General features: G+C 38.6%; 2 protein-coding genes across 7 annotated transcripts in view; one reads left to right on the plus strand and one right to left on the minus strand.

Moving 5' to 3' along the window:
• The window catches only part of MCM8 (minichromosome maintenance 8 homologous recombination repair factor), a 47,442-nt gene extending 40,879 nt beyond the window's left edge, over positions 1–6,563 (plus strand). For all 3 annotated transcript variants that reach the window (XM_041732077.1, XM_041732076.1, XM_041732075.1), the window contains one exon: positions 788–6,563. In XM_041732077.1, the coding sequence (XP_041588011.1) occupies positions 788–880 (93 nt within the window). In that variant the 3' untranslated portion in view covers positions 881–6,563. The remainder of the gene's footprint in view (positions 1–787) is intronic.
• Positions 1–13,874, minus strand: part of TRMT6 (tRNA methyltransferase 6 non-catalytic subunit) — a 71,034-nt gene that overhangs the window by 54,181 nt on the left and 2,979 nt on the right. The window contains exons 1-2 of one of the 4 annotated variants that reach the window (XM_041732083.1): positions 13,711–13,852; positions 9,672–9,785 (exon numbers count right to left, since the gene is read on the minus strand). The gene's annotated coding sequence lies outside the window, so the exon portion shown is untranslated. Of the gene's footprint in view, positions 1–9,671; positions 9,786–10,019; positions 10,203–13,700; positions 13,853–13,874 lie in introns of those variants that run through there. The other 3 variants (XM_041732080.1, XM_041732082.1, XM_041732084.1) reach the window with 3 other exon arrangements.

Genomic DNA, 13,874 nt, shown 5'->3' on the forward strand with positions numbered 1-13,874 from the left:
GTCTCCTAGATCACTCTCTCTTCTGCCTCATTTATCCTAGCATTTAGAGCCTTCGTTTTTTATTGCATTTCATTATAGCCTTTTTGACTTTGACTTATTTTGTTTCTCCAGAAAGGGATTCTCTGGTGTCTTCTATGCTTTTTTTTTTTTTTTTTCAAACCCAGCTAGTATCTTTATAATTGTTATTCTGAACTCTAGTCCTGACATCTTACTTATATCCATACTGATTAGGTCCCTGGCAGTCAGTACTGCCTCTTATTCTCTTTTTTGAAGTGAGGTTTTGTTTTGTCATTCTTGCAGAAACTGGTTGCTTTTCTATTTGTAGAATTGCAGTTCTTTTCTTAGATCCCTGGCTGAGTTCACAGGTGTTCAAAATGATTTGATAGGTGTAATTCCTGGGGCCAGACAGCTCTACCTACTTAAAAATTTTAGTGAAGATGGATGTAATACAACTTTAAGCATGTAAAAGTTTATATGGAAAATTGCCTAATAAATTTCAAAATTGAAGCTACTCTAATTTTGTTTTTGAAGCTAATCTAAAACAAATATAAAAAATACTCTGGATAATGGAGTTTCTGCTTTTTTTTATTAGCTCAGCTAATCAACTAGAATACAATCATAATAAAATTAAAGACTTATATGTAAGCAGTTTTCTCTATGAGGAAATACAAATAAATGTATTTGCCCAAGAAACTTGAGAAATGTTTATTTCTGTTTGAGTGATTCATTTTATAAATCATATTTTTGCATATTACTTAATGGGCTGTTTTTTGATACTTTATTCCAGGTTGTTGATTTTGAAAATTTTATTGGATCACTAAATGACCAAGGTTACCTCTTGAAAAAAGGCCCAAAGGTCTATCAGCTTCAAACTATGTAAGTGGACTACTGAACCAGGACCTCCTGGGATTATTAGCAGTTTAAAACCATCTCATAAATAAATAAATAAATAAATAAATAAACAAACAAACAAACCATCTCGTTAATAAACAATGTTAAAAAAAAATACTGTTCTCTGGAAAATGATGTCCTAAAACTAATGTAATACGAAGAGACTGTTGATTTTTAAGAAGTGATAAAGTTACGTGTTTATTTTTTACAGCTCCTCTGAAAGATTAAAAATGTTTATATTTTAATGATGTAAATATATATTATTCATATTGTTATTTTTGACCTCTTTTATTCTTATAAATATTTCATAGTTTTTCATATTAAATGTCCATCTGGGGAAGTATTCGCAAAATTACATCTTAATGTTTAATTAGTTCTGATACACAAAAACTGAATACCTTTAGAAATAAATTGAAACCAACTTTCAGTTCCAAAAAAAATTGGAGATATTTTTTATTGACATATTTAACATCTTAGCTACTAAAAAAATTTTAAACTATATTATGTTGTATTACCAAAGTTAAATACGTACTTGTTTTAAGTCAATAGCTGTGCAAGACTTATATAAAACTAAGGAGCCTCATTAACTTAGCACACAGGTGAGATGCTCTTCTTCTCTAAACCCTCTGCACAGGCGCACACACACACACTTTCCCATTTCATTCCAATTTAGTTATATGTCTTGATTTTTCATTAAATCTATATTTAGCCATAACGTTATTATGACTATTGAATATTACTCATTTCCTTTCTGGTACTGGACTTCTGTTTTCCTTAGAGTTAATAATTAATTTGTTTTTCAGCTATTTAGCTTTCTCTGTATCTACCGCTAATTTGGTCCTGAGGCTCCACTGTACGTCTAAGTCTCCTCTCAGAACATGCAAACAAATCAAATCTATTTTAACTTCTTTGAAACCTCTTCTGGATTTCTCTAGCATTTTCCAGTCTGAACTACACAGCTATTATCTTGAGACTTCTCATTTTCTGTCCCATTTCCTGGCTTTTATGTCATCCTCTTTCTTGTTTCACTGACTCCTTTTGGTAGAACCCATCTTCTAGTAGCTTCCTGAGAACAAGTTCATAAGGCAAATTCTACCCTTCCCCTGAATTGATAGTTTGGGTATAGAATTTTAGTTTGTAAAACTAAAAATAGATGTTGCTCTATTGTTTTTAGTTTTCAGTATTGCTGTTTAGAAATCCAAGGCCATTATGATTTTTATTCTTGGCATGTGAACTTTTTTCTCTTCTTGGGAAGGTACTTGGATCTTTCATTTCCCAGGTATTCTGAAATTTTATGTTTAATAACTATCCTGGTGGTTTCTCATGCCAAAAAATATTGGTGTTATCTTTACTTCTTTTTTTCTTTTATCTTCTTATCAGTCCATCAGCAAATTCACTCAGCACTTTTAGTTCCATTTCCAGTTCCATTACTCTGGACCAAGCTACCATCTCTTGTTCCGCCTTGTAAGGACAAAGATTTTGCTTTATTCTGTTGCTTCTGTCCCAGCAGGTAGGACAGATTTTGACACATACCCCTGTGCTGGATACACATACAGTGGGTGATTATACCACTTATAAATGGGGACACAGAACTTAAAGTAGGTAACCAACTTTATTTAAGAATACGAAAAATAACAAGAGAATAAAAGGTTTCTAGCAACAAGATGGAGGCATTCCCCCCTTTTGCTCCTGTGAAGTTGCTCAAAACCAATAAGGAAACTGAAAGATAAAAATATATAGTGCATCTTCTATGAACCAGGAAACAACTGAACCCCCAAACTAACATACTCGGAAAAAGCTGCCAAAAACTATGAGGATGATCTAGGTAGCCTTACAAGAGGGAAGAGGCTGAGATGATGTCTGGTGGTGAATACTGTAGAATAAACCAACAAAGTATTTCTCTTAAAATAAGCTTTATACTCCATTTGGGGCAAAAAGTAAAACCCTGTGCAATAGTGTGAATATGGCATACAGGTTGACAGCAGCAGCTTCTCAGGATCTTGCTGGAGTACAAGAAACAGAAGAAGAGAGGTTCAATGAGAAGTCACACAGATAAGCTACCTTGAAGGAGAAAAAAAATCTGGCTGTTCTCAAATTTCTCTAAAGCAATATTTATCGATAAAACAATCGAGCAATGCCTACAAGGTTTTTAAGAAAGAATTTATACCCAGATGTTTTAGTCAGGTTTCTTAACTGCAAACCAAGAGTCCAACTTTTTCTGTACAGGGCCAAATAGTGAAAATTTTGGCTTTCTGGGCTCTGTGGTCTCTGTCGCAAATACTCAGTCATTTTAGCTCTAAAGCAGCCATACATAATAAATGGGTGTGGTTGTGTGCCAATACAACTGTATTCGCGAACATTGAAATCTGAATTTCATAAAAATTTCATTCTGCGAATGCTAAATATTCTTAATTCTTAAGAATTACTTAATAGGTAGTGGGTCAGACTTGGCCCACTTGGCTATAATTTGCAGCATCTGGGTTGCAAACAACAGAAACTGACTGACTTGATTAAGCAGGAAAATGAGGGTGTTTTTTTTGTTTTATGGTTGTTGTTTTTTTTTTTAAGAATTTTGGTTTTAGCTCACAGAATTATTGGAAGATTGGTGGACCAAAATTCTATGCTGCAAGGAGCACTGTCTAAAACCATGCCTTAGAACTGACCTGAAGAGGAAGCTACTACCACTCTACTGCCGCACACCCTAGAGGAAAGTACTGTGCCTCCACAGCCCACTGGTGCCACTTCTATACTACAGACACTGGGAAATGACTGCCCCTGCAGAAAAATGGAAGAATGTCCCCCCCCACACACACACACACCAAAAGAGCAGCAAAGTGTTCTTCATGGGGTCTCCTTAAATTTCTGCATTTGAAATAGAAATCTCATTTAGAAACATCTGATTGAAGAAGGCTAGATTAAATGCCCCTTCCATAGAATGCTAGGGAAGTTTTTGGGTTCTGCTTTAGTGAGGCAAGACCAATAAAACCAAGCTTTCTCATTTGTTAGGAGAGTGTTCAAATGGTACTCGATTGCCAGACAAATACCATTCATGTATAAGGCCAAAAAACACTTCCTAACATACAAGAACTCAGAAAGTGAGCCATTCTTGTAGAATCTACTAAAATATGACCAATAATAGCAAACTAGATGAACAGGAAGAAAAACTGGCAATGTACATTGTTTACCTGGCAGATAAAAACTAAAATAAATGTGGGAATGATTGCCATAGAACATAATGTAAATATGAGTTTGAAAAAAAGGAGGGAGAAAATGAATGGTGTGATTTCATCTTTAAAGGCTGGGGTGGGGCTTAAAAGATAACAAAGCTGATAAATCTATTAATAGAATTAAAAGCATATTTCACAAAAGACAGAACATCAAAATGAAGTGGTAGATGAGACAGGACAAGGATATGTAATATATAGTTTGTTCATATATGTGTGTATATATATAAAGTATAAATATATTACATTATATTAAAGAAGAAAAATACTGTTTAAAAACTCAAAGGTTATAACAACTATATAAAATTATAGGGAAAAAGATGATAATAAATTATCAGGAGAATCTCTTCCAGTTTTCTTCCATATTGGGTTGTCTATTTGGCCTCCATTAATCACAAGACCAAACTAGCAGCCAAAATTATTTACATCTCCTCTGTGATCCCAGCTTTTGCAACTAACCCTCTAACCACAAACCTGAACATTTTTGTTTCACTTCCTGCCCAGTAGGGGATATCCCCCACCTAAATACTTCCCACAACCACAGCAATAAAGGCCTAGGGTTCCCCTCCCTCTTGCCTCCTGACCAACCTGGGTGCTTCCCCATGTGGTCCTTTGTGGAACAGTATGCCCCCTTCCGTTGGTAAATATAATTAATGCTTTCAAAAGCAATTGTCTCGTGTCTGTGAACTTACCATACCTGATTAAAACAAATCCCAGGTACAAACTTTAGAAAAGAAACAAAAACAGAACAAGAAAACATTACATCAGGAAAAGTTTTAAAATAGCCCAACATATTCACGACAAAAGTCACCTTAAATATGTCACATTAATAAATGCAAATGGACTCATCTATTGAAACAAAAAGACTCAGATCTGAGTTCACAAACTGTTGTATGCAAGATACACCTAAAAACAAATGTCATGTATTACCTGTGAGCTAACCTGAATCTCAGGAAACTCAGAATACCACTGTAGATTAGAGCTGTGTGGAGGTGGGTGGGTGGGTGGAGCTAAGGGGAGCAGCTACTAAATAGAAAAATCTCTTTCACACCTTGTCCCATGTTCACACTCTAACCTCAATTCTCACTGCTCTCATGTTCCTCAATCACTCTGTTTTAGCCACACTGGTCTCTGCTGGTTCTAAAACATGCCAGGCATATTTCCTACCTGAGGTCCTTTGCACATGTTTCTGCCATCCAACATGCTTTTCCACCAGAGAGCCACACGGCTCATCCTCCCAACTCCTTTGGGTCATTACTCAAATGTCACCTTCTTAGTGCCATCTTTCTTAGACACTGTTCAAAACTGCACTCCTCCCAACTCTATCATCCTTCCCTGCTTTCTCTGTAGCAAACAATACAATCTAATATACTATGTAGTCTTTTTCATGCCCGTTTCCTTAAGTCCCACTAGAATGTAAGCCATGTAAGCCGTAGGGATGGGAATTTTTTTTTTTTACTATCATCTTCACTGTTAAATCTCCCATTCCTATAGCAGTACATGGCATGTAAGAGGCACACAGTAAATATTTGCTGAGTGATAGTCAGTCTGGGGAAGAGGCATGTGAATGAGCTTCTCAGAATATGCTCTGAGCATGAGAATATCTCAGTGCATGTGAATGCTCACTAAAGGAGCATTGTAAAGGAGCTTCACAATTCAATGGATTCACCTACTCCATGAATGTCAGCTAGTCATTTTCTCTCACCACCTGAGTCCTTGCTCAATGAATTCATGAACATAGTGACCATGAGGCCAAGGTTGGCTTATGCTCACCAAGCCTGAACCTCCCCTCACCAAGGGTGACATATACTATCACCACTGCTGAGTATCTAATCAGCCAGTGGAGCAATCTATCCTGAAATAACACAGTACCATGCTTCAAGGGGACTAACTTGCCACTTGGTGGTTGATCAATTACACTGGGCCTCTAGGAGGCAGCAATTTGTTTTCACTGGGGGTGAGCAGGGAGCTTATTTTGGATGTCTGTCCTTCCTGCCTTGCTTCTCTGAGCAATGCCATATGTGAATTTATTCAACTTATTCACCATCATGATATCCCACATAGTATTACCCTTGCTTGATAAAGTCACTTTACAACTGAAGAAATAAGGCAATGGGCTGAAGTTCATATGCTACTGTCTTTACTCTGTACCCCATTAACCAAAAGCATCTGGCCCTAGGGAACATTGCAACAGATAATGAAGATTCTGTTATCATGCCAGCTAGGTGCAACACCTTATAAGTCTGGGGTACTGTTCTATGTGAACTTCTCCAAGCTAGTGACCACTCTATGGTTGTTTCTCCCACAGCCAGAATATGTGGGCCTAGGAAACAAGATACAAATTTTAGAACAGTTTCACTGTTCTTCTAATGACCATTCATAAAGTTTTTGTTGTTGTTGTTGTTGTTTTTTTAAGTTTTTGTTTTGAATCCCCATAAAATGGGGCTTTACTAGCTAGAGGTCTTTCTATCTAAAGGAGGAATACATCTGTCAGAGGACACAGCAATGCCTGCACTGAACTGGGAGTTGAAACTGCCACCTAAACATACTGGGCTCTTATGCCTATGAAGAAGAAAAAAAGAGGATTAATGCCAGACCTGAGAATGAGGCGGGGAACTGAGTCACTCCTACAAATAGAGGCAGAAATCTCTAAGATTTCTGAATCTTAAAGAATCTTCTGGGGTAGCTCTTACTATATCCACGTCCACCAGCAAGGAGTGGTGGAAAGCTATATGCGTGATCTCTAAAGGCTCAGACTCCTCAGGAATGAGGCTTTGAGTCACTCTACCAGGTAAAGAATCAAGAGCAGCTGAGATGGAAAGGGAGTAAGGAATGGGAATGGAGGAAGACCGTTTTAAATGTTAACGACAACCTCATGTGCAGTTGTGGAGAGGCCTGCACTGTACATTACTCAATTTGCCTTCCCACCCTCTTATTTTCCTCTAGTGTTTTAAATGCATCGGTGATAATTAACTTGATAATTTAGTCCTTAGGAAGAGGTTATCAGGGTGAGAATGTAGCTGAAACAGAAGAGGAATATGCACCACACAGTGATGGGCTTGCACAAACAACTCTCCTTTTATAAAGGAGAGAAATGTGGTTCTTGCATGAACCTGTTGTAGTTGCTCTTGTTACACAGAAGGTTATGAATGGGTAGAATTTTATAGATGCATATTGCCTAGCCGAAGAGATGAAGGTTGTAAATACAGTGATTTGATACTTTCATTCCTCCCTCCTCGTGTGTCTGCCATGCAGAGACTGGGAAGCAAAGAAACGACACTTCCCAAACTCCTTTTGCAGCTGGTGTTCTGAGTTTGAGTTGGATTGCAGGGACTGGACATCCTTTGTGAGATTTGGAGGTGGATGTGAAGAGAACAATCTTCCTCCTGCCTGCTGTTTTCTGGTGGCATGTGTAGTTGAGGAGACATTTAGTTTCTCTGAAACAGAATTCTAGCAGCCATTGAGAAGCAGCTGTGGTGTGATGGCAGCACACCCCATTCCCCACCTTTCTCACTGCTGTGGGGGTAGAAGCTTCTGTGGCAAGCCAGATCTGCATCATTTTTCTGAGAGTCAGTTCTGGAGACCCACCATGAAGCACCCACTCCTCCGGCCCTTCTGACAATATCACAAGCACCCAATTCCATTTTGCAATCCTTGTTTTTACCGCGGCTACAAGTGATTTGTATTTCCTGTAACTAAACCCTCAGGCATACATCCTATCCAAAGCACTCCACCCAGATCATATACAATACTTCTAGTTATGAGTATAGATACTTACAGTGAATTCATAAAAACTCCATACTGGGGAGCCGGCCTGAGATAATCAGAAGGAACATTAAAAGGGGCAGAGGGAGGCAGGAGGGGGACAGTGTCAGAAGATGTGACTGCAGGAGAAAGGGCTCTTGGGCTACAATTATCATCCTTTAAAATTTCATATGAAATTTGTGTTGCATATTTTTTTAGAGCTTTCACCAGTTTCTATAGGAGGCCTGGAAAACATCCCATGGAAGGCTTTTTTTTTTTTTTAATCTTTTAGGGGCTAGGGTCCAGATAGCATGCAATAATGTAAGTTTTCGGGGATCCCTGGGTGGCGCAGCGGTTTGGCGCCTGCCTTTGGCCCAGGGCGCGATCCTGGAGACCCGGGATCGAATCCCACATCAGGCTCCCGGTGCATGGAGCCTGCTTCTCCCTCCGCCTGTGTCTCTGCCTCTCTCTCTCTCTCTCTGTGACTATCATAAATAAATAAAAAAAAAATTTTTTTAAAAATGTAAGTTTTCTGAGAATAGAGACATGTGCAGATTGCCTAGAATCTAGTACCTGGCTGGCATATAACAGTTTTCTAAGTATTTGTGGGAAAAAGGGAAAGAACATATTTAATCTAATTTCCCTCCCAGGAAATGGACTTGGAATGGACAAGAACAGAAGAGAGAGGGTGGATTTTTTATTTTTTTTTTTAAGATTTTATTTATTTATTCATGAGAGACACAGAGAGGCAGAGGGAGAAGCAGGCTCCCTGCAGGGAGACCGATGTGGGACTCAATCCCAGAACTCCAGGATCACTCAGGATCACGCCCTGAAAGAAGGCAGGTGCTCAACCACTGAGCCACCCAGGTGTCCTGAGAGGGTGGCTTTTGTACCAGAAAATCCATCCCAAACTCTGGCTGACATCTATACAAGCTGACCCTACTCTGGTAATACCTAGTTCTACTGAGTAAAATCTTAGTTTTAATGAGAAAACAGTGAAAAATATTTCAAAAGGGATCCAGCCCTTTACTTTTGCTCATATCGTCAGAAAGGACCTAGTCTGACTCCAATGTTGTCAGGAAACACAACTATGTTTAATGCTATCAGTACCAAGCTGCCCAGCATTACACCCTCTTGTCCTATGTATCAGCATGTGCACCAGAAATAACATTATTAAATAACCTGATTTAACTGAAAAAAAAAATGCTGAGCTGTATGGAGACATGGTTTATACAAATATGAACAACTCTGCTCAATTCTTAAGGAATATGAGGTGTGTGCAGGAAATTAATAGCTGAAGAGTATGCGTCATATTCAGAAACACTATTTTTTTTAAGATTTTATTTATATGAGAGAGAGAAAAAACTATTTTTTTTAAAGATTTTATTGATTTATATGAGAGAGAGAAAAAGAGACAGAGCGCATGTACCGGAGCAAGGGGAAGGAGCAGAGGGAGAGGAAGAAGCAAACTCCCCACTGAGCAGGGAGCATGATATGGGGCTCTATCCTAGGACCCTAAGATCATGACCTGAGCTGAAGGCAGACGCTTAGCTGACCAAGCCAGCCAGGTGCCCCCCCAAACACTTTAAAATATAAAACTCTCATACTTGCATTCCATTTTCGGTAATTACATGAACCCCTTTATTTTTTTCTTATATAATCTCTACACACAATGTAGGGCTTGAGCTCATGACCCCAAGATCAAAAGTCACATGCACCACCAACTGAACCAGCCAGGTGTGCCCTATGTGAACACTTTTAAAATTAACCAAGGTGCTTAGGATTCTGTGGAGAAAAAAAAATTGTACTCACATTTGAAGGTTTCTCTCAGAAGTAAAGCACTGAAGGAGTCCACAGCATTGGTTTAATTTTTTTCTAGTGGGGAGTGGGAGTGATTTCTCATTTTCCAGAATTCAGTCACTTGTCCTGAAATGGAAAGGATAGATAATGACATTAAAACAGCATTGTGATCACCAGAAAGCTGCCAACAACAGGTAGCTTTGTCTCTAAGCTACAAAAAGGAAGAATCTTAAATTTTTGACAGGAAAGGGGAATAGAATGGAAAATAAAACAAGTCATACACTAATATTAAAAATCCCTTTGTTACTTTAAAAATATTTATTAAGGGCAGAGGTTTAAATATATTAAAACCATTATTACCATATATTAAAACCATTTTACTCCCTTGTTTGTAGATAATGACTGCCTACGTGAGCATTTTTATTTCTTTTAGAGGTTCCTACAAGAATGGACTGCATAAAAATTCTTAGGTAAAGACTTGATAGTTCATATATTCTAGTACCAGCAGTACTCTTATTGGGAGGAATGAGGAAAAGTTGGCACTAGAAGTTGACGAAAAAAGAATTAATTTAGATCTCTTAATAATTTAAACTCTTAGTAAGTTAAAGAGTAAGCTAAATTATAGAGTATAGGTGGAGCTAATCTCTGCAAGTCCTGAGGAGCTTTGCCCTATAACTAATTCCCTCTCCTGTTCTGAATCTAAACCCAATCATTTTATTCCTTCCTATTTAAGGCTGTTGGTCTATCTGTTACAAGGATTTAAACCTGTACCTTATTTAAGTTACTAGTTACTAGATACTGGCTTTTTTGTGTCAATGATTATGGCTCACTCCTACAAAGTTTAACTTGATTCCTAGAGAAATAATATCAATTTTCTGGTTTGCTTTAACTCCCAATCATTATTACTTATATGAGATCCATTTGCAAAGCTACTTTGCATTATCACTATTTTCTTCTGGTCTCAAGAAACAGAAAGTGACTCAAGTTTAGTGTGTCCCAGACTGAAAACTTATAAATAACAAACCTATGCCTCATTGTATGTCTGATATATGAGGAGACAAACACGTTTCTAGTTTGTCAATTTATCAGTAGAAAATAATAGATTTGGCACAGTTTTTTTTTTTTCAAAAAGCTTATGCTTCAAATAGAAGTGACAAGTGAGAAAGAATGGGTTGCAGAATTTTCAAAAGCCTAAGATGTGTTGATATTTAGCACAACCAGACCCTTCCGTGCTTTGCAACTTACCAAGGAAAGCATAAAAGTGGCAAGATATTACTACTCTCTATGGGTGGGATTTTTATTTCTAACAACTTCCTCAGCAAAGAATCAATTAAAGGATAAGGAACCAAACACAGTATAGCTGTGATTGCACAATAGCTATTAGTGGCTCTTAATAGTATTTACATTTTCAAAGCACTAAAGTACACTGTCAACTGGCTAATTATCCAAGGTTAATTATTTACAATCCTTTTTCTTTTCATATTCTTTTGTTCTCTTAGTATTAGTACTTACATGATTGACTAGATTACTTGGGATAAGATACCTGACTAGTATATTTTGCTTTTTTAAAAAATTATACTAATAAAAAGGGTAGAGATATAAAAATTCGAAATTAATTTCAAGCATGAGACCTAAGAGTTTACTTATGGATTTTTGAAAAAGATTTTATTTATTTCAGAGTGTGCATGCAGGCGTGCAAGCATGAGGGCGGGTGGGGAGAGAAGCAGACTCCCCGTTGAGCAGTGAGCCTGACTCAGGGCTCCATTCCAGGACCTCAGGACCATAACCTGAGCTGAAGGGAGACGTTCAAATGACTTAGCCACCCTGGGGTCCCCTACATATGGATTTTTAAAAAAGATTTTGTTTATTGATGAGAGAGAGAGAGAGAGAGAGAGAACTGGCAGGGGGAGAGGCAGAGGGAGAAACAGATCACAGGACTCTGAGATCATTACTTGAGCCAAAGCCAGGCACTTAACCAACTGAGCCACCCAGGTGCCCCTACATAATGAATTTTTATTTTTATTTGGATTTTTGTTAGACTTATTTTTCTAATTATTTTTCCCAAATTTGGGACAGTTCCAGGGACAGAGATTCCCAATCCCCTCAGACATGTAAGCTGCTCATCTATTCATCTTATTGGATAGAAATGAACAATTACAGAATTTATAAAACAGAAAATGAACTTATTATAAAACAAATACTGTCTGTAGAATTTTTAGGTTTCCTCTGTCCTCCAAACAATGTTAGGAAATATAGTTATACTCTTTATTTACTCTATGTACCTAATATATCTGGAATTATTTTCCTGGGTTTCTGCATTTTCTCCATCCTTCATCCCAGATTATCCTGTTCATTTATTGACACCTGTCACGTTCTAGAAAATGAAATCGGACTAATATTTGGATAGTCTCCTGTCTGAAAATGTTAGGGAAATGCATTGCTAGAAGCACTGTTACTCATTATTTTTTGTTTATTTTTAAAAGATTTTTAAGCAATCTCTACACCCAATATGGGGCTCAAACTCACGACCTCAAGATCAAGAGTCACACACTCCACTAAGTCAGCCAAGCACCCCTACTTTCCATTTGTATGTATTAAGCTGTCATTGTCTTTTAGGCCAAAATACCAGATACTTTACTGTCCTACTTTATAATTAGCTGTAATATCAGTAGTCCATAGTAAAGGTGGCTTTTAAAAAAATATATATATATATACTAGTTTGCTATATTTTATTAAAAATTTTTCCAGCTTTGAGCTATGATTGACATACATCATTGTGTATATTTAACATGATGATTTGAAACAAGTATATATTGGCAAATGATTACAATAAGAGAAAAGACCGTGTTATGCCAACTACTACAGGCAGATGCAGCAAGAACATCTGTGGAGCAGAGAGAAGAAAAATCCCAAGAAACAATGAGAAACTGTTTTAAATTGGGAAGAAGTGGAAAGAGTGAATAAAGGCAATTCAGTGAGTGGAAAGCAAAGGAGAGGCTGAAATACTGCCTATTCTCTCTCGCTTGACAGGATTATCCAATGTCTGTGTATGAGAACTGTAGATATTTCGTTTCGAGATGATTAAAAAACATTTAATCTTTTTACATTGCTGGTACAAAAAGTCTAAGTTTCAATGTCGGTATTTCAGCATATGCATGAGTAATTAAAGATTTCTTTTGATAAATACTCAGATCTACAATGATTCTCAAATTCAGTTGGTCTTTTCCTCTCCTGAACTAAGAGTTTAAGGTGGGTCTGTCATCACAGACGGGGTTGGGGGGAGTTGGGATGGTGGTGAGGCCGCAAAAACCATTCAAATCCAGTTTGACACAGAACTCAATTAAGAAAACAGTTCTGCAACACTGCGATGTTAATGCAGAATAATACATCAGTAATTAATATATAATTGCAGTATTAATGTATAATGATACTAATCAGTCAACAACGAACTGATTCTTAGTTATTCTGTATATTCCTCTAAGAAGCAAGTTTCTTAACCTCTCTAAGCCTCAATTTCCTTATCTGCGAAAGTAAAGGTAATAGGGCACCCGGGTGGCTCTCAGCTCCGGCCTTGCTCCCCGGGTCCTGGGATGGAGCCCCGCATCCGGCTCCCCCAGCGAGCCTGCTTCTCCCTCTGCCTAGATCTCTGACTCTCTCCTCTGTCTCTTATGAATAAACAAAAAAATTTTTTTTAAGTAAAGGTAATAATGGAACCTATTTTGGAGTTGCTGGGAGGATTAAATGGGAGAGTGCACTAGAATCTAGCCGTACTGAGCACTTTCCTGGCACACAATCAGTAATCGCCACTGCTGGCATTTCCTAATGCCCGTCCTTGGCTTATGAAACGTCCAGAAGAGGCAAAAGGGCAGGGAGCCTGTATTAACGACCTCACTAATATTCAACGTCCCACGAGGGCCCCGGGGCGCCCCCCACACCTCGGAGGGGGCCGTTCTGCAGGAGGGCTCAGCCTGAGGCCCGAGCCACAAGCGGCCGCGCCGCCACCCCGCCCTGCTCGTCCCCGCCCTGCTAGTCCGCACCGACCTCAGCTCACCCCCGCGAGCCGAGACACGCCCACGCCGCCGCCGACCCGCGGCTCCCGGCGCACCCAAGGTGCCTAACGGCACGCGCTCCCGCGACCGCCGGGGGCGCCGGGAAGTCCAGCGCCGACGGTGTCGCAAAAGCGTCGCGAAGCCGTCGGTCCTTGGCGGCTGCTGG

This window comes from Vulpes lagopus, chromosome 18, assembly GCF_018345385.1.
Source record: "Vulpes lagopus strain Blue_001 chromosome 18, ASM1834538v1, whole genome shotgun sequence".
NCBI lineage: Eukaryota > Metazoa > Chordata > Mammalia > Carnivora > Canidae > Vulpes > Vulpes lagopus.